The sequence below is a fragment of the Mustelus asterias genome, chromosome 8 (genome assembly GCF_964213995.1).
Source record: "Mustelus asterias chromosome 8, sMusAst1.hap1.1, whole genome shotgun sequence".
Lineage (NCBI taxonomy): Eukaryota > Metazoa > Chordata > Chondrichthyes > Carcharhiniformes > Triakidae > Mustelus > Mustelus asterias.
Window position 1 is genome coordinate 20,223,948 of NC_135808.1, and position 18,093 is coordinate 20,242,040.

Below are 18,093 nucleotides of genomic sequence, written 5' to 3' on the forward strand. Positions count from 1 at the left end.
GTCAAACTTAACTGATTATATTGAATTCTTTGTAGAAATAATAGCAGTCAGCCAATAAAGGTAATGTAGCTGACATAATATATTTAGATTCCCAAATGGTCTTTCATAAAGCGCCACATAATCAATTCCCGACCAACCTTCCATTTGGATAAAGGTGCTACATAAATGGAAGTTGCTGTTCTCAATTTCTCTGCCCCAATCCATCATCCTTTAAAGTTTATTTCTTCATGTCACAAGTAGGCTCACATTAACACTGCAATGAAGTTACTGTGAAAATCATCTCATTGTCACACTCGGGCGCCAGTTCGGGTACACTGAGAGAGAATTTAGCATGCCCAATGCACCTAACCAGCACATCTTTTAGACTGTGGGAGGAAACCGGAGCACCCAGAGGAAACCCACGCAGACACGGGGAGACCGTGCAGACTCCGCGCAGACAGAGACCCAAGCAGGAATCGAACCCGTGTCACTGGAAGTGCTAACCACTGTGCCACCCTGATGCCATTATAATCAGGGATGTCTAAGAGGCTGCAATTGGGAGGAATGCAGAAATCTCAGAAGGTTGGAGGGACTGGAGGAGGTTACAGAGATTAGAGAGGAAGATAACGCTGTGGAGAGATTTGAAAACAAGGGCAAGAGATTTAAAATGGAGACATTAGGCGTGCAGGAGCTAATATAGGTCAGCGAGCACAGGGGTGATGGGCAAAAACAGAATCTGGTGGGGGTTAGGACAGCAACGCATTGGATTCACTCAGACTGATAGGGGATGCAAGATGGATAGGCCAACTCTGAGAGCATTGAAACATTGAAGGTAACAAAAAACAGAATTCAGTGCTTGAGCAGCAAGAGAGGCTGAGGCAGGGATGGAGTGAGATGAAGTTATCGAGGTGGAAATACCCAGTTATTGATATGACATCTGTCGGTCGAGACATCCATCCACTTATTGAACAGGAAATGACTCTTTCAAGATTGGTATCATTTTCTCAAAAACAAATTATTTGAAGAACTGACTTATTTGCAAAATGACATCAGTCACACACAGTCCGAGCGCAGCCACTCACTTCTTGGAATGTACACTGACACCTGCAGGGCCGTAGTGGGTTTCCTGTCGTCAGAAACGTGTGAGTGTTTCTGCTTGGAAAATCTATGGTTGTGCAAATCAGCAGAGAGACAGGAGAACTTTCAGCGACAGAAGGGAGGACAATGTGAAAGAGTTTGTTATTCAACCAAGAACACATCACCCTGCACCTCAAGCTGATCTGTCATTTATGTTACTCTCTCTCTCTCCCCACTAGCACTTCAGTTATGAACACTCTTTCCAAGTGTTTCAATTGCTTGCAAATTCCAAATTCACCCCAAACTAATCCTTGGTTCCAAATATGGAATCGACACCAAACATTGCAATCTCCAATTGTTGCGAATATGTACATCACAGAAAGAAGTCATTCAGCCCGATGGTCCCGTGCTATCTGAGAAAATTAGAGGGTTGGCTTGAGGGATCGTTCAGGAGGAAACCCATGCAGACACGAGGAGAATGTGCAAATTCTACACAGACAGTGACCCAGATTTGGGAATCAAACCCAGGTCCGTGGCGCTGTGAGGCAGCAGTGCCAACCACTGTGCCACCGTGCCAACACTAAACACACGCACACACAAAAAAGTAAATGTGTTTCTCATTCTGCTTAGGCACAGGCGGACTTGGCCGTCATTCTGCATTGCCAGTATGAGATTGTCATTGCAGATAGGTTGCCATATATTGCACAAGAGCATTAGCTGCTTGCTGAAAGGCTCGTGGAAAGTATCGTAACTGATCAGCTACTGTGTGTTACCAATGTTTCCTGTCTTTAGATTCACTGATTGCTACAATCGGTGGGAGTCACAGGTTAACAAAGTAAATTTACAGCACAGAAAGAGGTCACTGATGACTATGCAAATCTGACACAGATTGCAGGGCTGTTTAAGTATGCAGAGCTGAATTTATTGCCCATTCCCTGTGCTCGCTGACTTACAGAGGCTCTGCCCAACACCACAATTTAATAATTCTCGGCCTCCTTTTCTAATCGCGCCATGGCTTTGTTCCTCCCTATCTCAGTAATCCCTTCAAACCGGCCCCCTATCATGTGACATCTGCTTGATTGGCACCACATCCACCAAGATCCACTCATCCACTCCCTCCACCACTGATGCTCAGTGGAAGCAGTGTGTACTATCCTACAACATGCACTGCACAGTCCAGGGTGGCACGGTGGCACAGTGGTTAGCACTGCTGCCTCACAATGCTGGGGCCTCGGGATCGATTCCTGGCTTGGGTCACTGCCTGTGCAGAGTCTGCACGTTCTCCCTATGTCTACGTGGGTGCTCCGGTTTCCTCCCATAGTCTGAAAAATGTGCATTGGTCATGCTGAATTCTCCCTCAGTGTACCCCAACAGGCGCTGGAGTGTGGCGACGAGGGGATTTTCACAGTAACTTCATTGCAGTGTTTAATGTAAGCCTATTTGTGACACTAATAAATAAACTTTAAGAAATTCACCAAAGATACTGAGGCAGCATCTTCTAAACCCATAACCATGACTACCTAGAAGGCCAATGGCAGCAGAAAGATGGGAACACCGCCATCTCCTCCAAGTTCTCCTCCGAGTCACCATCCTGACTTGGAAATATATCGCCATTCCTTCGCTGGGACAACATCCTGGAATTCCCTTCCTCACGGGGTTGTGGGTCAACCCTCAGCACATGGACTTCAACATTTTAAGAAGGCAGCTCACTACCACCTTCACCAGGGCAACTAGGGATGGGTAATAAGTGCTAGCCACGAATGAATAAAAACAAATCTGCCTTCTTTCAATTCTGGCATTCTCCTTTGTAATCATTCCACTTGTGGCAGCCCTCCCTTCATCTTCCCCGGGCCTAAGCACTGGAATTCTCTACCATAACTCTTCTGACTTTCCTGCCCTCCTTTAGAATCATAGAAACCCTACAGTGCAGAAGGAGGCCATTCGGCCCATCGAGTCTGCACCGACCACAATCCCACCCAGGCCCTACCCCCACATATTTTTACCCACTAATCCCTCTAACCTTCGCATCTCAGGACTCGAAGAGGCAATTTTTAACCTGGCCAATCAACCTAACCCGCACATCTTTGGACTGTGGGAGGAAACCGGAGCACCCGGAGGAAACCCACGCAGACACGAGGAGAATGTGCAAACTCCACACAGACAGTGACCCGAGCCGGGAATCGAACCCAGGACGCTGGAGCTGTGAAGCAGCAGTGCTAACCACTGTGCTACCGTGCCGCCCTTTGCAGGTGAATTTTAAAAACCTACCTACCTGACCAAACTTTTGGTTATTTATTTTTCATTTGTTCATGGTGGTAAGGCCCAGCCTCAGTTTCCTTTGAGAAGCTGCTGGTGACCTGCCTTCTTGAACCACAGTAAGAAGTCTCACAACACCAGATTAAAATCCAACAGGTTTATTTGGTAGCAAAAGCCACTTGCTTTCGGAGTGCTGCTCCTGACTTACCTGACGAAGGAGCAGCGCTCCGAAAGCTCGTGCTTTTGCTAAAGTGGCAGCAAAAGTGGCTGAAGTGGCAGCAATTGGCTGGGTTGGGTTTGTCCGGCTGTATCATATCTCCACCTACAGGTGTGGCTGGTACTGCAAGTACACATTGAATGTTGTATCAGTTGCTCTAAAAGTGGATGGCTTCTCAAGGGGCAATTAGGGACTCTCACCAAGTTTTACAGATAGAAAGCATTCTTTCTGGTTGTATCACAGCTTGGTATGGCTCCTGCTCTGCCCAAGACCGCAAGGAACTACAAAAGGTCATGAATGTAGCCCAATCCATTACGCAAACCAGCCTTCCATCCATTGACTCTGTCTACACTTCCCGCTGCCTTGAGAAGTAGCCAGCATAATTAAGGACACCATGCAGCCCAGACATTCTCTCTTCCACCTTCTTCCCGTCGGGAAAAAGATACAAAAGTCTGAGGTCACATACCAACCGACTCAAGAACAGCTTTTGAATGGATCGACCTCGCGTTAAGTTGATCTTTCTCCACATCCAAGCTATGACTGTAACACTACATTCTGCGCTCTCTCGTTTCCTTCTCTATGAACGGTATGCTTTGTCTGCATGTCACGCAAGAAACAATACTTTACACTGTGTACTAATACATGTAATAAGACAATATAATAAATCAAATCAAATTAAAGTTCAAGGTTTATTTCCAGGGATATGATGAAGTGATCAGGTGCTGAAAGCAATCAAACATTTCTTCCATATGAGTTGTAATTGAATGTAATTTTTCGGTGAAGATGCTCAAAGTACAAGCAAGGGGATGCCCTTATGTCTGACATCCATCCAACTCAAGTTGATCAATAAAATTGTTGAATTCATTGCAGCCTTCTCTGAAATTCGAGGCTCTGCATTTTTCATCAGATGGAACCTCCTCTATCCAAGAATAGGAATCAAGAATATACTGCATGCTATTGAAGGGGTGGGGAATGAGTGGGGTGGGACAAACAGAGAAGGAGAGAGCAATGAGAATAATTTAACCAGCATCACCTTCTGACATTTCGTATGTCAGGAGGGTTTGTATTTAAACCGCGCCTTTTTTGACTTCAAGATGTTCCATAACAGGTCACGGTGAATGGAATATCTTGGACATGTGGTCTCCAGGAACACAGGCAACTGGAGCAGCAGTAGGCCATTCAGCCCATTCAGCCTGTCCCGCCATTCCAACAGATCATGCCTGATAATCTACCTCCACGCTATTTTCCACTGTCAACATAATCCGTTGATGCCATCGGCACCCAGACATCTAGTGACTCAGCTTGAATATTGAAAATTAAACAGCCAGTCTTCACTCAGCAAACTCCCAAAAACCGGCAATGGGAATGGCAATCAGAACATCTGTTTAGACGATATTTGCTCAGGGACAAATTCTCTGGCCTTGCACGGCCCGCCACGGCTGCCAGCAAGGATAGTGAATTTGTCGCTCAGCCAAATCTCAGTTCACACCGGCAGGATTGGAGAATCCCAGCCACGGTGAGGCTGGAGAATCTGGTCAATTGTCCAAAAGCCGCGGATAGCAGCTTTGCTCTTCCTGCAATTATGGATCCTTCCAAACGTGTGGGATTTTCCGGTCCCGCCGATGGCAAACACCTCCTTAACCCCCTCCCAACCCAACAACTCCCTCCCCACTCTCCCGCCCATTCCTGGTTGCAGATGATACGGACAATGACAGCAGCGGGACTGGAAGATCCCACCGCCGGCCAATGCCGGGCCTCATCCGACGCTGCAAAACACGCCACGGGATGGGCGGCGAAAATCCCGTCCATTGCACCTCCAACTGTGCAGCATTCCCTCAGTAGCGCGCTGGGTTTGCCACAACAGATTCCGTGCCAGATTTCCAGAGTGGGACATTTGAACCTCTCCTCTCTGAGAAGTGAGAGTGAACCAGGGCGGACCTAATAGGTGCATTGGGCCATGCTAAATTCCCCCTCCATGTACACGAACAGGCACTGGAATGTGGTGACACGGGGATTTTCACAGTAACTTCATTGCAGTGTTAATGTAAGCTTACTTGTGACACTAATAAATAAACTTTAAAATTTAAACTTCTTGGGTATGTGCAGCCCAAGGGAAAGGGAGATGCCGCTACACTGTAAAATGAACTGCCTTGACGTCTTGCACCATCTTTACCATTTAAAGTGTATTTATTAGTATCACAAATCGTCTTACATTAACACTGCAATGTAGTTACTGTGAAAATCCCTTAGTCAGCACACTCCGGCGCCTGCTCGGGTACACTGAGGGAGAATTTAGCATGGCCAATGCACCAAACCAGCACGTCTTTCGGACTGTGGGAGGAAACCGGAGCACCCGGAAGAAACCCACGCAGACACAGGGAGAACGTGCAAACTCTGCTCAGACAGTGGCCCAAGGTGGGAATCGAACCCGGGTCCCTGAGGCAGCTGTGCTAACAGTTCCACCGTGCTGCCTTCCTTCGCAACCTTACTTACTTTCGGTCTGAATCTTGGGTCTTGCCATCCTTCCCCATTAGGAGGTAAGCCGTCTCAATCTGCAGTTCTAATGGGCAGGATTTCCGTTTCAGCAAAAACCGGACATCGTTGGCATGAATGGTCTCATCCTTTGCTATATTTTAAAGATGAGGACAGAATGTGGGATATTTTATATCTTCATCTTATCGCGCCACCGAGACAACATTTTAACAATCATCGCCCCACTAGAAGAGCAGCTCACTGAACAGTCCACCCCTTACAAACTTGCTTCGACTTTATGGCCAAGAGCCCAAAATAATACATGTATATTTTGTCAAAACATTGATTGTTGGTTCTAAAAAAAAATGAAATTTTCTTCAAAGTTATCATTTCTGCTTCTCCAGTTTGCAATTTTCCCCTCATCAAAGTGACAGATCCTGGGACTAAATTCATTTGGGGCGGACCTTCTGCCCATCACCTGATATCCCGTTCCATTGCAGTGAATGGGATTAAATATTAGACGCTATTTAGAGCAGGCAGCCGATTCCATGGGTGGAATTTAATGCCCCTCCTCCTCTCCTGGAGGTGAGTTTGGAGGCGGGGTTGGTGGGTGAGTGGTTTGGGGCAGAGATTCCACTCCTTTCCCAAATGCCCCCTCCCACCCCAAATCAAGATTTCGACAGGAAGGGTTGAAGGAAGTCTTCTCACTCAGTGATCAATGGAGACTCTGGACCATGGAAGGGCACAACTCAAAATCCTGCCCGCCCTCCCCTCCCCACATTCCCACAGGTACCCCCACTCCCTGCTACCCCAATACCCAAGGATGCATCATCAACCCCCAAGTCCAGAGCCCAGGTGTAGTACCACAGTGCCCACCAGCTCCCAGCGGCGCTGTCAGTACTGGAGAACTTGCAGCCTCTGACTTCATGAAGGGCTGTTGAAGGGCATCATTTGCCACCGTTGGTATTCAACTTGGCCATCCAAGAAGATGGTTTAGTAGGGGAGAGAACACCACCCCCTTCCCCCCTCCCTCCACCACACCTGTACATATGCTACATCTGGGGAAAATGTTCTCCTCACTGGGAGAGAGCAAATACTGTAAAATGGGAAATATTGGGCAAATTGCTAGAATGTGACGATAGATCTGAATAAGTAGGTCGATGTTGGGACAGAGAATTGTCATAAATTAAGGAATGTTTACCTGATCGAAGTCTACAAGATTATAAGGGGCATGCACCGAGTGGATAGTCAGAAGATTTTTCCCAGGATGGAAGAGTCATTTACTTGGGGGCATAGGTTTAAGGTGCGAGGGGCAAGGTTTAAAGGAGATGTATGAGGCAAGTTTTTTTACACAGAGGGTGGTGGGTGCCTGGAAATCGCTGCCGGGGGAGGTAGTGGAAGCACATACGATAGTGACTTTTAAGGGGAATCTGGACAAATACATGAATAAGATGGAAATAGAGGGATATGGTCCCCGGAAGGGTAGGGGGTTTTAGTTAAGTTGGGCAGCATGGCCGGTGCAGGCTTGGAGGGCCGAAGGGCCTGTTCCTGTGCTGTAATTTTCTTTGTTCTTTGTTTACAAGGTTTGGAGGAGGTGGTGTACAGGTGGCTTTCGGGAGCCAAGAAAAGCCAACCCCTCCCCCATCATGCTCCTGCCCCCCCCCGCCCCCCACCCCCCCAGCCGCAACCGTCATTCCCGTCCATACCCCAACACCCTACTGCCCGAATCCCACCCACATTCAGGAATCCATGATCAATCCCCCCACCGCTCCGCCAGAACTCGACTGCAGTACCAATAGTAACCACCACTCTCAGTGGCACTGCCAGTTGTAGAGGGTTGCGGCCTCTGATTTGCTGGCATCTCTTTGGGGGGAGGGAGGGGTGGGGAAATTTCACCTTACTCGGATTAATTCGACTGGAGGCTCCAGTCGAATTAATCTGAGGAGATCCGCCCAGGCCTGACTTCTTTGGGTGGCACCGTGGCACAGTGGTTAACACTGCTGCCTCACAGAGCCAGGGACCCGGGTTCGATTCCCGGCTTGGGTCGCTGTGTGGAGTTTGCACATTCTCCCCGTGTCTGCGGGGGTTTCCTCCGGATGCTCCGGTTTCCTCCCATACTCCAAAGATGTGCGGGTTAGGTGCTGAATTGCCCCTCAGTGTTAGGGGGACTAGCTAGGGTAAATGTATGGGGTTATGGGGATAGGAGCTGGGAGGGATTGTGGACTGTGCAGACTTGATGGGCCGAATGGCCCTCTTCTGCACTGTAGGCATTCTATGATTCTATGACTGGTGTTCAGCACCTCTGGGAGAATAGCGACGGGGGGCGTTCCCACCCATCCTGTGGGTGGGCCAACCATCACCAACATTATATTATGCCGGAGGCTATTGGTTTTGCACCACTCTCTGGGATGAAGTCAGACCCCAGACTGGCGAGAGACAAATATCGCAAAACTCGAAAGACTGGTTCATGGGCTCGAAGGGTGACAATTTGGGCTTCTCGATAGCCTGAGTGGGAATATCAGTCACCCCTGGGCCCCCGATTTGAGAAAACCATGGGGAGGAAATGCTTGCGTTGAATTTACTTACAACGTTTGATGGGTTTTGTGATGGAGACAGCATAGGCCGAAAAGCTTCCTGTTTTATTTACAGCGATCACTCTGACGAGATAGGCTGAAAAAATCAGAACAAATCAACTGTTAGAAAAGTAGCTTCAAACTTCAGATTTCTTTTCAAAGTTCAAAATGCAACAGAACATTAATTGTATGGAATCTTTCAATTCATTACCACACCACTCGGTCCATCATCCGTGCTGGCTGGAAAAGGGCTATCCAGCCTCATTTCACTGACATCCCATTTTCCAGAACTTCCAAGTACATGGCCAAGATATTATTTTTAATGAGGTGTGCTTTTGCATGGTGACACTGTAGTAAGCACCGTTGCCTCACAGCGCCAGGGGCCCAGGTTCGATTCCCGGCTTGGCTCACTGTCTGTGTGGAGTTTGCACATTCTCCCCGTGTCTGCGTGGGTTTCCTCCGGGTGCTCCAGTTTCCTCCCACACTCCAAAGGTCATGCTGTTATGTGCATTGGCCATGCTAAATTCTCCCTCAGTGTACCCGAACAGGCGCCATCCTCCAAGTGTGGATGGAAGGTCTGCCTTTTTTAATTGGTTCGTGGGCCATGGGTGTCGCTGGCTACGCCAGCATTTATTGCCCATCCCGAGTTGCCCTTGAGAAGATGGCGGTGAGCTGCCTTCTTGAATCGCTGCAGTCCACATGCTGTGGTTGACCCATAGTGCCTTCAGAGAGAGAATTCCGGGATTTTGACCCAGCGACTGCAAAGGAACAGATAGGATGGTGAGTGACATGGTGCAGAACTTGAGGGTGGTGGGATTTCCAGGCATCTGCTGCCCTTGTCCTTCTAGGTGGAAGTGGTTGTGGGTTTGGAAGGTGCTGCCTAAGGATCTTTGGTGAATTTCTGCAGTGCATCTTGTAGACAGTACACACTACTGCTACTGACTGTTGGCGATGGAGGGAGTGGATATTTGTAGATGTGGTGCCATTAAGTGGGGCTGCTTTGTTCTGGATGGTGTCAAGCATCTTGAGTGTTACTGGAGCTACACCCATCAAGGCAAGTGGAGAGTATTCTATCACACTCCTGACTTGTACCTTGTAGATGGTGGACGGGCTCTGGGGATCAAGAGCTGAGTTACTCCCCGCAGTATTCCTAGCCTCTCACTGGCTCTTGTATTTATGTGGTGAATCCAATTGAATTTCTGGTCAATGGCAACCCCAAAGATGTTGATAGTGGCCTGCAGCCAATCAATGCACATTTGAGCCTGAAATGGCAGAGGGCTTGTTCAGAGTCGGCGGTGATGTTTTCCCACTGACCCTCCAGACGAGGGAAACCGAGACCTCACTATTCTGGAAACTCAGGCCATACTGTTGAAGCTTGTTGTCTTGCACTCATCAGGACAGAGTCGCAAGAATACCAAATCTCCAAGGAAACAGCAATGATTACTGCATGCTGTATAACTTGTTGTTCCCTTTGAGATTTACTGTTCTTGTGAATCTGTCCTGATGAGTGCAAGTTGAAAAGTTTTGACAGCATGTCTCTTTATTTCAGCAACACAAGTTGTGTCCTACCAAGGGTCTACTTTAAATCTGTGCCCTCTGATTACTGACCCTTCTGCTAAAGGAAATAGAGCCTTCCAATCTAGGACACTCATACTTTAATACATGAATTGCTTATATGTCCAATATAAATGTTTTATGTAACATATATAATATATATACACTTCTTGCCTTTGCTATCAGTTTAATAACCAATTGCCTATCACCAAGATAGATTGTAAAGTTAATTTCTTGAGTTGTGATTTGCTTACACTGTGAAAAATACATTATGAAAATGGAAAATACTGAATAAACTCAACAGGTCTTGCAGCAACTGTGGAGAGAAAGGCAAAGTTAATGTTTCGGATCTGAATGACCCTGCTACAGAACTTGGAGCAGGGAGAAGTTCTGTAGAAGGATCATTCAGATTCGGAAAGTTAACTCACAGTTTACCCGTCATTTTCTATTTTTATTTCAGTTTTCCAGCATCTGTGGCATTTTGCTTTTATTTGAGTGAAATAATTGTTATAGTTGGTCCAAATTTCATTTCCAATAATCAAAATCAGACTGAGATAGGTAACAGAGCCTCTTGTTCAGTCTCCACATCAATCATAGGATACCTACGGTGCAGAAAGAGACCATTCGGCCCATCAAGCCTGCACCAAGAACAATCCCACCCAGGCCCTATCCCCGTAACCCCATATATTTACCTTGCTAATGCCCCTGACACTAAGGATCAACTTAACATGGCCAATCCACCTAACCCGCACATCTTTGGAGTGTGGGAGGAAACCGGAGCACCGGGAGGAAACCCACACAGACGGGGGGAGAACATGCAAACTCCATACAGCACACCAGCTGATTAAATCCCCCTTCCCCCCCCCTTACAAATCATGCCATAATCTGTCAATCAATTATCAACATGTCTCTATGCTGTTAATTGGCAAATCTAGCCCCTTGTAGCTCAGTACGGAGATAAAAGACTTAGACCCCTCTAATAAGACACTGCCGCATGATCTGTGCCCAATCTCAGTGTTCCTAAATGGAGGAATCTGAAACATTTACCATAGTCAACAATCGGACTGTAGCATGCAAAAGTCATCCGTGCATCACCGGGCGCATTTTCGGAAATCTTTATTCGAGGGCAGCTACCTGAGCGAGAAAAAGGACAAACAGATCTATAGATACTTGCACAGACGTAACACAACATGGGACAGATGTTTGGGCAAATGGAGAGCACGTGGCCAGAAATCTGAATTGAAATAAATAGGTCGATATTGCGGTAGAGAGAGAGAAAATTGGAAAATCTCAGCAGCTCTGACAGCATCGGTGGAGAGAAAACAGAACCAACGTTTGGTGCCTGGATGACTCTTCGTCAGAGAATTGTCAGTCAGTCTGACAGTTCCTTGCCATTACAATGTATTCCCTATTTTAATCTGGATACCACCAGTGGTGTGAATGCTGCATCTTATGACAATTTACTGTAGGTTAATTTATCTGGGGATAAATTAATCCTTCAGGTTGGATTTATTGGTCATCCCAATAATTATTTCTGTCGAATGCAATGGAATTAAGACGGAGGCTAAGGAGAGACCTGTTAGATGTCTACAAAATGATGAGAGGCATAGACAGGATGGATAATCAGAGGCTTTTTCCTCGGGTGGAAGTGTCAATTACAAGGGGGCACAAATTCAAGGTGAGAGGGGGAAAAGTTTAGTGGAGATGCTTGGGGGAGGTTTTTACATGCAGAGAGTGCTGAGTGCCTGGAACATGCTGCCAGAGGAGGTGGTGGTAGCAGGCACATTAGCAACATTTAAGAGGCATCTGGATGGGTACATGAATAGAGAGGGAATAGAGGGATACCGTCCAAGTAAGGGTAGGAGGTTTTTTTAAGTTTAATTCAGACATCATGATTGGCGCAGGCTTGGAGTGCCAAAGGACCTGTTCCTGTGCTGTACTCTCCTTTGTTCTTTGAATCATTCAGCTTAGAAAAAAGAACATTCAGCCCATTATGCCTGTGCCAGCTCTTTGGAAGAGATGCCCAATGATTCTCCCTCCATTGCTTGCCTTTTCACCATAGCTCTGCAGTTATCCCCCTTCCCAGTACATACCCAATTCCCCTTTGCAAGTTACTGTTGAATCTGTTGCCACTGGCCTTTCACATGGCACATTGCAGATCATAATATATTGTCATGCTTAAAATGTGCTCCTCCTCAGATTCTGTTGTCATTCGTCTCATAATTCGTCTCATAATTCGTCCCTCTGGTAACTAATCCACCTGCCGCTGGAAACAACACCCCCTACTTCCCCCCACCCCCATTCCCCCACTATCAACCTCCCCATTTTGCCCACCAAAACCTTCCATGATTTTTGCAGCACCTTGATCAAATGCCCTCTTCTCTTTTTCTGTCTCAGTCAGGAGTCTCACAACACCAGGGTAAAAGTCCAACAAGTTTATTTGGTCTTTGGAAAATCTCAGCAGCTCTGAAAACGTTGGTGGCAAGAAAACAGAGCCAATGTTTCGAGTCTGGGTGACCCTTCATCAAAGGATTGTCAGTCAGTCTGACAGTTCCTTGCCAGTAGTATTTAGGGTACAATGTATTCCCTATTTCTCTGTCTGGAAGAGAATAATCCTACTTCCCTAGTCTCAATTTGGGGAGAGGTCTCCATCAACGCTGTGGAAGTTAAAATGCTTAGATTTTAATAAATCATGCCTTCTCTGTAACAGCTTGTGAGAATGTTATCAGTTGCAGACCTTCAAGGGAGCCTATCTGCTTCAGACTAGGCCACATAACATTCTGCTTTTTGACCTACACCAGAGGGTGAACAAGACCAGATTTTTTTCCATAACAAATACCAAAGGCGAGATATGGGGATATGCTATGCAAATGAAGGATTAGCAGAAGTCAATTTTTCATCAAATGGGAAAGGGCGAAAAGCCAGGACTTAATTGGCAAATATGTATGTCGATGAAAGGTATGAAAAATCTCTTGTTCCTGATTTTCTGTAATTTCTCTGTAACGTCAGAACTACTCCAGCTATTTGGATGGAGGGAAGGGAAGTTCTCCTTGTGCACAAGTAATTAAAGATCTTGCATTGGATGCATGGTGTCCAGTGCTGTTTGTGTTAAGAGTCAACTAAGTGTGCCTAAGGTTGCTGGTACACAAGGCTGAAGGTATGAAAAAGGGCTCTGAACGCACGCAAAAGATTGAGCCAGAGGGTTAAACGCAAATGTTGGTGACCTTTGAGCTTTCACATATACATTGATGGAAGCTTACCTTCCGCACATTCGCAGACATCATTCTGGCAAAGCTTTGAGACGACGTTGCTTTGCTCTGGGGCATTGTAAAATATGGCGCACTTAGTCTCTGCAACCCAAGCATTAAATCATCAGAATACTACCACTGACACAGTTACTATTGAGACACAGTGATTAGAAATTCAAAATGTTAATGTCAACCAACAGTGTATATTCACTTAAGCCCACCAATGCCTTTACTTTCTCAGAAGATGAAGGAAGTTTGGCATGTCAGCTACGACTCTCACCAACTTTTGCAGATGCACCATAGAAAGCATTCTTTCTGGTTGTATCACAGCTTGGTATGGCTCCTGCTCTGCCCAAGACTGCAACGAACTACAAAAGATCGTGAATGTAGCCCAGACCATCACTCAAACCAGTCTCCCGTCCATTGACACTGTCTACAGTTCCCACTGCCTCGGCAAAGCAGCCAGCATAATCAAGGACCCCACGCACCCCGGACATTCTCTCTTCCACCTTCTTCCGTCGGGAAAAAGATACAAAAGTCTGAGGTCACGTACCAAATGACTCAAGAACAGCTTCTTCCCTGCTACCTTGCATTAAGTTGATCTTTCTCTACACTCTAGGTATGACTGTAACACTACATTCTGCACTCTCTCGTTTCCTTCTCTATGAACAGTATGGTTTGTCTGTATAGTGCGCAAGAAACAATACTTTTCACTGTATGCTAATACATGTGACAATAACAAATCAACTCAAATAATGGTTGTTGAATCCACAAACAGACAGAGAATCATAAATAATCAAATTAAAGTGAAATGATTTTGCGCTGTATTTTTACTGACATCTCTGTGTCAGCTCCTGAAACATACATAGAAATATAGATAGGAACAAAGAAAATAGGAGCAGGAGTAGGTCATTTGGCCCTTCGAGCCTGCTCTGCCATTCAATATCATCATGGCTGATCCTCTATTTCAATGTCATACTCCCATGCTCTCTCTCCATACCCCTTGGCATCTTTAGAATCTGAAATCTATCTATTTATGTCAGCATATTCAGTGATTTGTCCTCCCCAGCCTTCTGAGGTCGGGAATTCCACAGGTTCACCATTCGCTGAGTGGAGATGTTTCTCCTCATCTCAGTCCTAAATGGCTTCCCCCTATATCCTGAGACTGTGACCCCTGGTTCTAGACTAGAATGAATCACTCCTGCCTGGTAAAATGCAGTCAGTGTATGACCCAGTGTTAGCTTCTGTGGAATTAAGTTTAAAGTTTAAAGTTATTAGTGTCACAATTAGGCAAGTAGGCTGAGGGGAGACGTAATAGAGGTTTATAAAATGATGAAGGGGATAGATAGAGTGAACGTTCAAAGACTATTTCCTCGGGTGGATGGAGCTATTACAAGGGGGCATAACTATAGGGTTCGTGGTGGGAGATACAGGAAGGATATCAGAGGTAGGTTCTTGACACAGAGAGTGGTTGGGGTGTGGAATGGACTGCCTGCAGTGATAGTGGAATCAGACACTTTAGGAACATTTAAGTGGTTATTGGATAGGCACATGGAGCACACCAGGATGATAGGGAGTGGGATAGCTTGATCTTCGTTTCAGATAAAGCTCGGCACAACATCGTGGGCCGAAGGGCCTGTTCTGTGCTGTACTGTTCTATGTTCTACATTAACACTGCAATGAAGTTATTGTGAAAATCTCCTAGTCGCCACACTCCGGCGCCTGTTCAGGTACACTGAGGGAGAATTTAGCATGACCAATGCACTTAACCAGCACATCTTTCAGATTGTGGGAGGAAACCGGAGCACCCGGAGGAAATCCACGCAGACACGGGGAGAACGTGCAGACTCCGCACAGACAGTGACCCAAGCCGGGAATCGAACCCGGGTCCCTGGCATTGTGCGACAGCAGTGCTAACCACTGTGCCACTGTGCTGCCCATGTGGGGAGTAGACAGCAGCTAAAGCAACATGATTCACTCCCATCTGGTACTGTGCAGCCTACATCTCTTTCAGTTTTTTGAATTCATTTTATGGGATGTAGGTGTCTCTGGCTGGGTCAGCATTTATTGTCCATCCCCAGGTTGCCTTGAGAATGTGATAGCTGCCTTCTGAACAGCCGCACTCCATGTGGTGTAGGTAGACCCCCCATGCTATGAGGGAGGAAGTTCCAGGATTTTAACCCAGCGACAGTGAATGAATGGCGCGATACATTTCCAAGTTGGGATGGTGAGTGACTTGGAGGGGAATCTCCAGGTGGTGGCATTCCCAGGTATTTGCTGCCCTTGTCCTTCTTGATTTTAGTGATTGTGATTTGAAAGGTGTTGCCAAAGGAACCGTGCTCAGTCTCTGCAGTGCATCTTTTAGAAGGTACACACGGCTGTTACCGTTAGGTGGTGGAGGGATTGATTGTTTGTGGAATGGGTATCAAGCAAGTGGCTGTTTCGTCCTGGATGGCATCATGTTTTTTGGGAGTTGTTGGAGGTTTTGATGAGTCAGGAAGTGAGTTGCTCACCGCAGAATTCCGAACCTTTAACCGCTCATATAGAATCCCTACAGTGCAGAAGAAGGCCATTCAGTCCACTGACTCTACACTGATTCTCCCAAAGAGCATCTTCCCAAAGCCCATCTCACCCCTTGCCCTACCCCGTAACCCCACGAATTTACCATCGCTAATCCCCCTAACCTGCACATCGTTGGACAAAACCGGAGCACCAGGAGGAAGCCCATGCAAGACACGGGGAGAACAAGCAACCTCCATTCAGACAAACTCCACATGGACTCCCACACTCCTATATAGCCCACAGGAAATGATTCACTTCCTAAAGAATCATCCTGGGGAAACTCCGAGCTTATTGCAGATTCGACTCAGACCCAGAGCCACATTGAAGCGGAATCTCTACTCACCAGGGTTGTAATAGTCGTAAAGCGTCGCGCTTGCTGGTTGTATTAATCCAATGGGAAACATTTGCCTAGCACCGAATACAAAACATTGTTTGTGTGCAGTAACCTATCGAAGGAAAACAACAACCGAATCAGGTTCAGAGGCAGAAACATAAAATACTCCTTCCACAATTTTAGATATGCATTTTAGGGATATAGGCACAAGAGGTGACGATTCACCCCTTGACCCTTCTCACCCCATTCAATCAGATCATAGCCAATCGATATTTTAACCCCATTTACCCATCTTTGCTCTAGATCCCCTGATGTTCTTAACCAATAAGAGTCAACCCTTCGGAATCTTTAAAGCTCCAAAGATCTGCAATATCTATCACCTTTTGGGGGCGGGGAGGAGATATTCAGCCATCGGACTATAAAAACATAGAAAAAACATAGAAAAAACATTGAGTAGGCCATTCGGCCCTTTGAGCCTGTTCCATCACTCATGGCTGATCATCAAATTCAATATCCTGATCCTCCCTTCCCCGCATACCTCTTGATCCTTTAGCCTCTAGAGCTATATCTAATTTCTTCTTGAAATCAGACAATGTTTTGACCTCAACTACATTCGGTGGTAGTGAATTCCACACCTTCACCCTCTGGGTGAAAAATTTCTCCTCCCCTCAGTGGAGAAGGCGGCCATTTCATCCACTGAGTCTACACCGACTCTCCCAAAGTCCACCTTCCCCAGTCCCATCTCACCCCTTACCCTACCCCGTAACCCCACGCATTTACCGTGGCCAATCCCCCTAACCTGAACATCATTGGAGGAAACCGGAGCACTCGGAGGAAGCCCACACAAGACCCTTATCCTCAAACTATGACTCCTAGTTGTTTTTTATTCATTTGTGGAACATGGGCTTTGCTGGCTGGGCTGGAATTGCCCATCCCTAGTTGCCCTTGTTCAGAGGGCAGTTGAGAGTCAACCACATTGCTGTGGCTTTGGAGTCATACCTAGGCCAAACCGCGTAAGGATGGCAGATTTCCTTCCCTCAAGGATATTAGTGAACAAGATGGGCTTTTACAACAATCGACAGTGCTTTCATAGTCACCAGTAGATTCTTAATTCCAGATTCTTAAATTGAATTCAAATTCCACCATTTGCCGTGGCAGGATTCGAACCCGGGTCCTCAGAACATTAGCTGAGTTTCTGGATTAATAGTCTAGCGATAATACCACGAGGCCATCACCTCCCCCACCATCAGGAACATTCTCCCTAAATCTACCCTGTCTAAACCTGTTAGAATTTTGTAAGTTTCTATGAGATCCCCTATGTGTTATAAACCTCTTCCTGGTTTCACTCCTGAACTTGAACCTCTTGTTTCCCTTTCTATCCTCTCTGTAATATGCTAAAGGTGCAGATATTACATTTGTCAGAACAGAGGAGAGTAATTCCTTCAACATTTTGCACTCTTCGCCCTGCCCGTTACAACAGTTCATGGAAACTGATTGACTGATTCATATAGCTTCTCCAAAGTGCCATTTTTTGTCATTTAAAATGGGAATAAAGCACCACTTTGTTTTCAGTGAGCTACAGATATCCTTGACATTTTCCCTGTATTTACTGGGAATATGGGGTGGGGGGGGTTGTTATTTTTTACTGGGTGACTATCCAGCAAATCATCCCAAGAATGTTATGTGGATGTGGGTTTGAGGGAAGGGGTGGGGGGGGGGGAAGAGAGAGAGAGAGAGAGGAAGTGTACACAGGGCAATATATCCTTCCGCTATGACAGTCTTGGCCCAAGTGCAATAGTTTGGATACATACTGCCTGATTA

The 18,093-nt window shown here is 46.4% G+C and overlaps 1 protein-coding gene across 1 annotated transcript in view; it reads right to left on the reverse strand.

The window, feature by feature from the left end:
* Positions 1–4,199: 4,199 nt before the first annotated feature.
* Positions 4,200–18,093, reverse strand: part of LOC144496912 (complement C4-like) — a 137,801-nt gene continuing 123,907 nt past the window's right edge. The window contains exons 36-41 of the mRNA XM_078217528.1: positions 16,282–16,384; positions 13,389–13,478; positions 11,176–11,262; positions 8,588–8,671; positions 6,023–6,155; positions 4,200–4,483 (exon numbers count right to left, since the gene is read on the reverse strand). Coding sequence (XP_078073654.1) covers positions 4,342–4,483; positions 6,023–6,155; positions 8,588–8,671; positions 11,176–11,262; positions 13,389–13,478; positions 16,282–16,384 — 639 coding nt within the window. The 3' untranslated portion in view covers positions 4,200–4,341. The remainder of the gene's footprint in view (positions 4,484–6,022; positions 6,156–8,587; positions 8,672–11,175; positions 11,263–13,388; positions 13,479–16,281; positions 16,385–18,093) is intronic.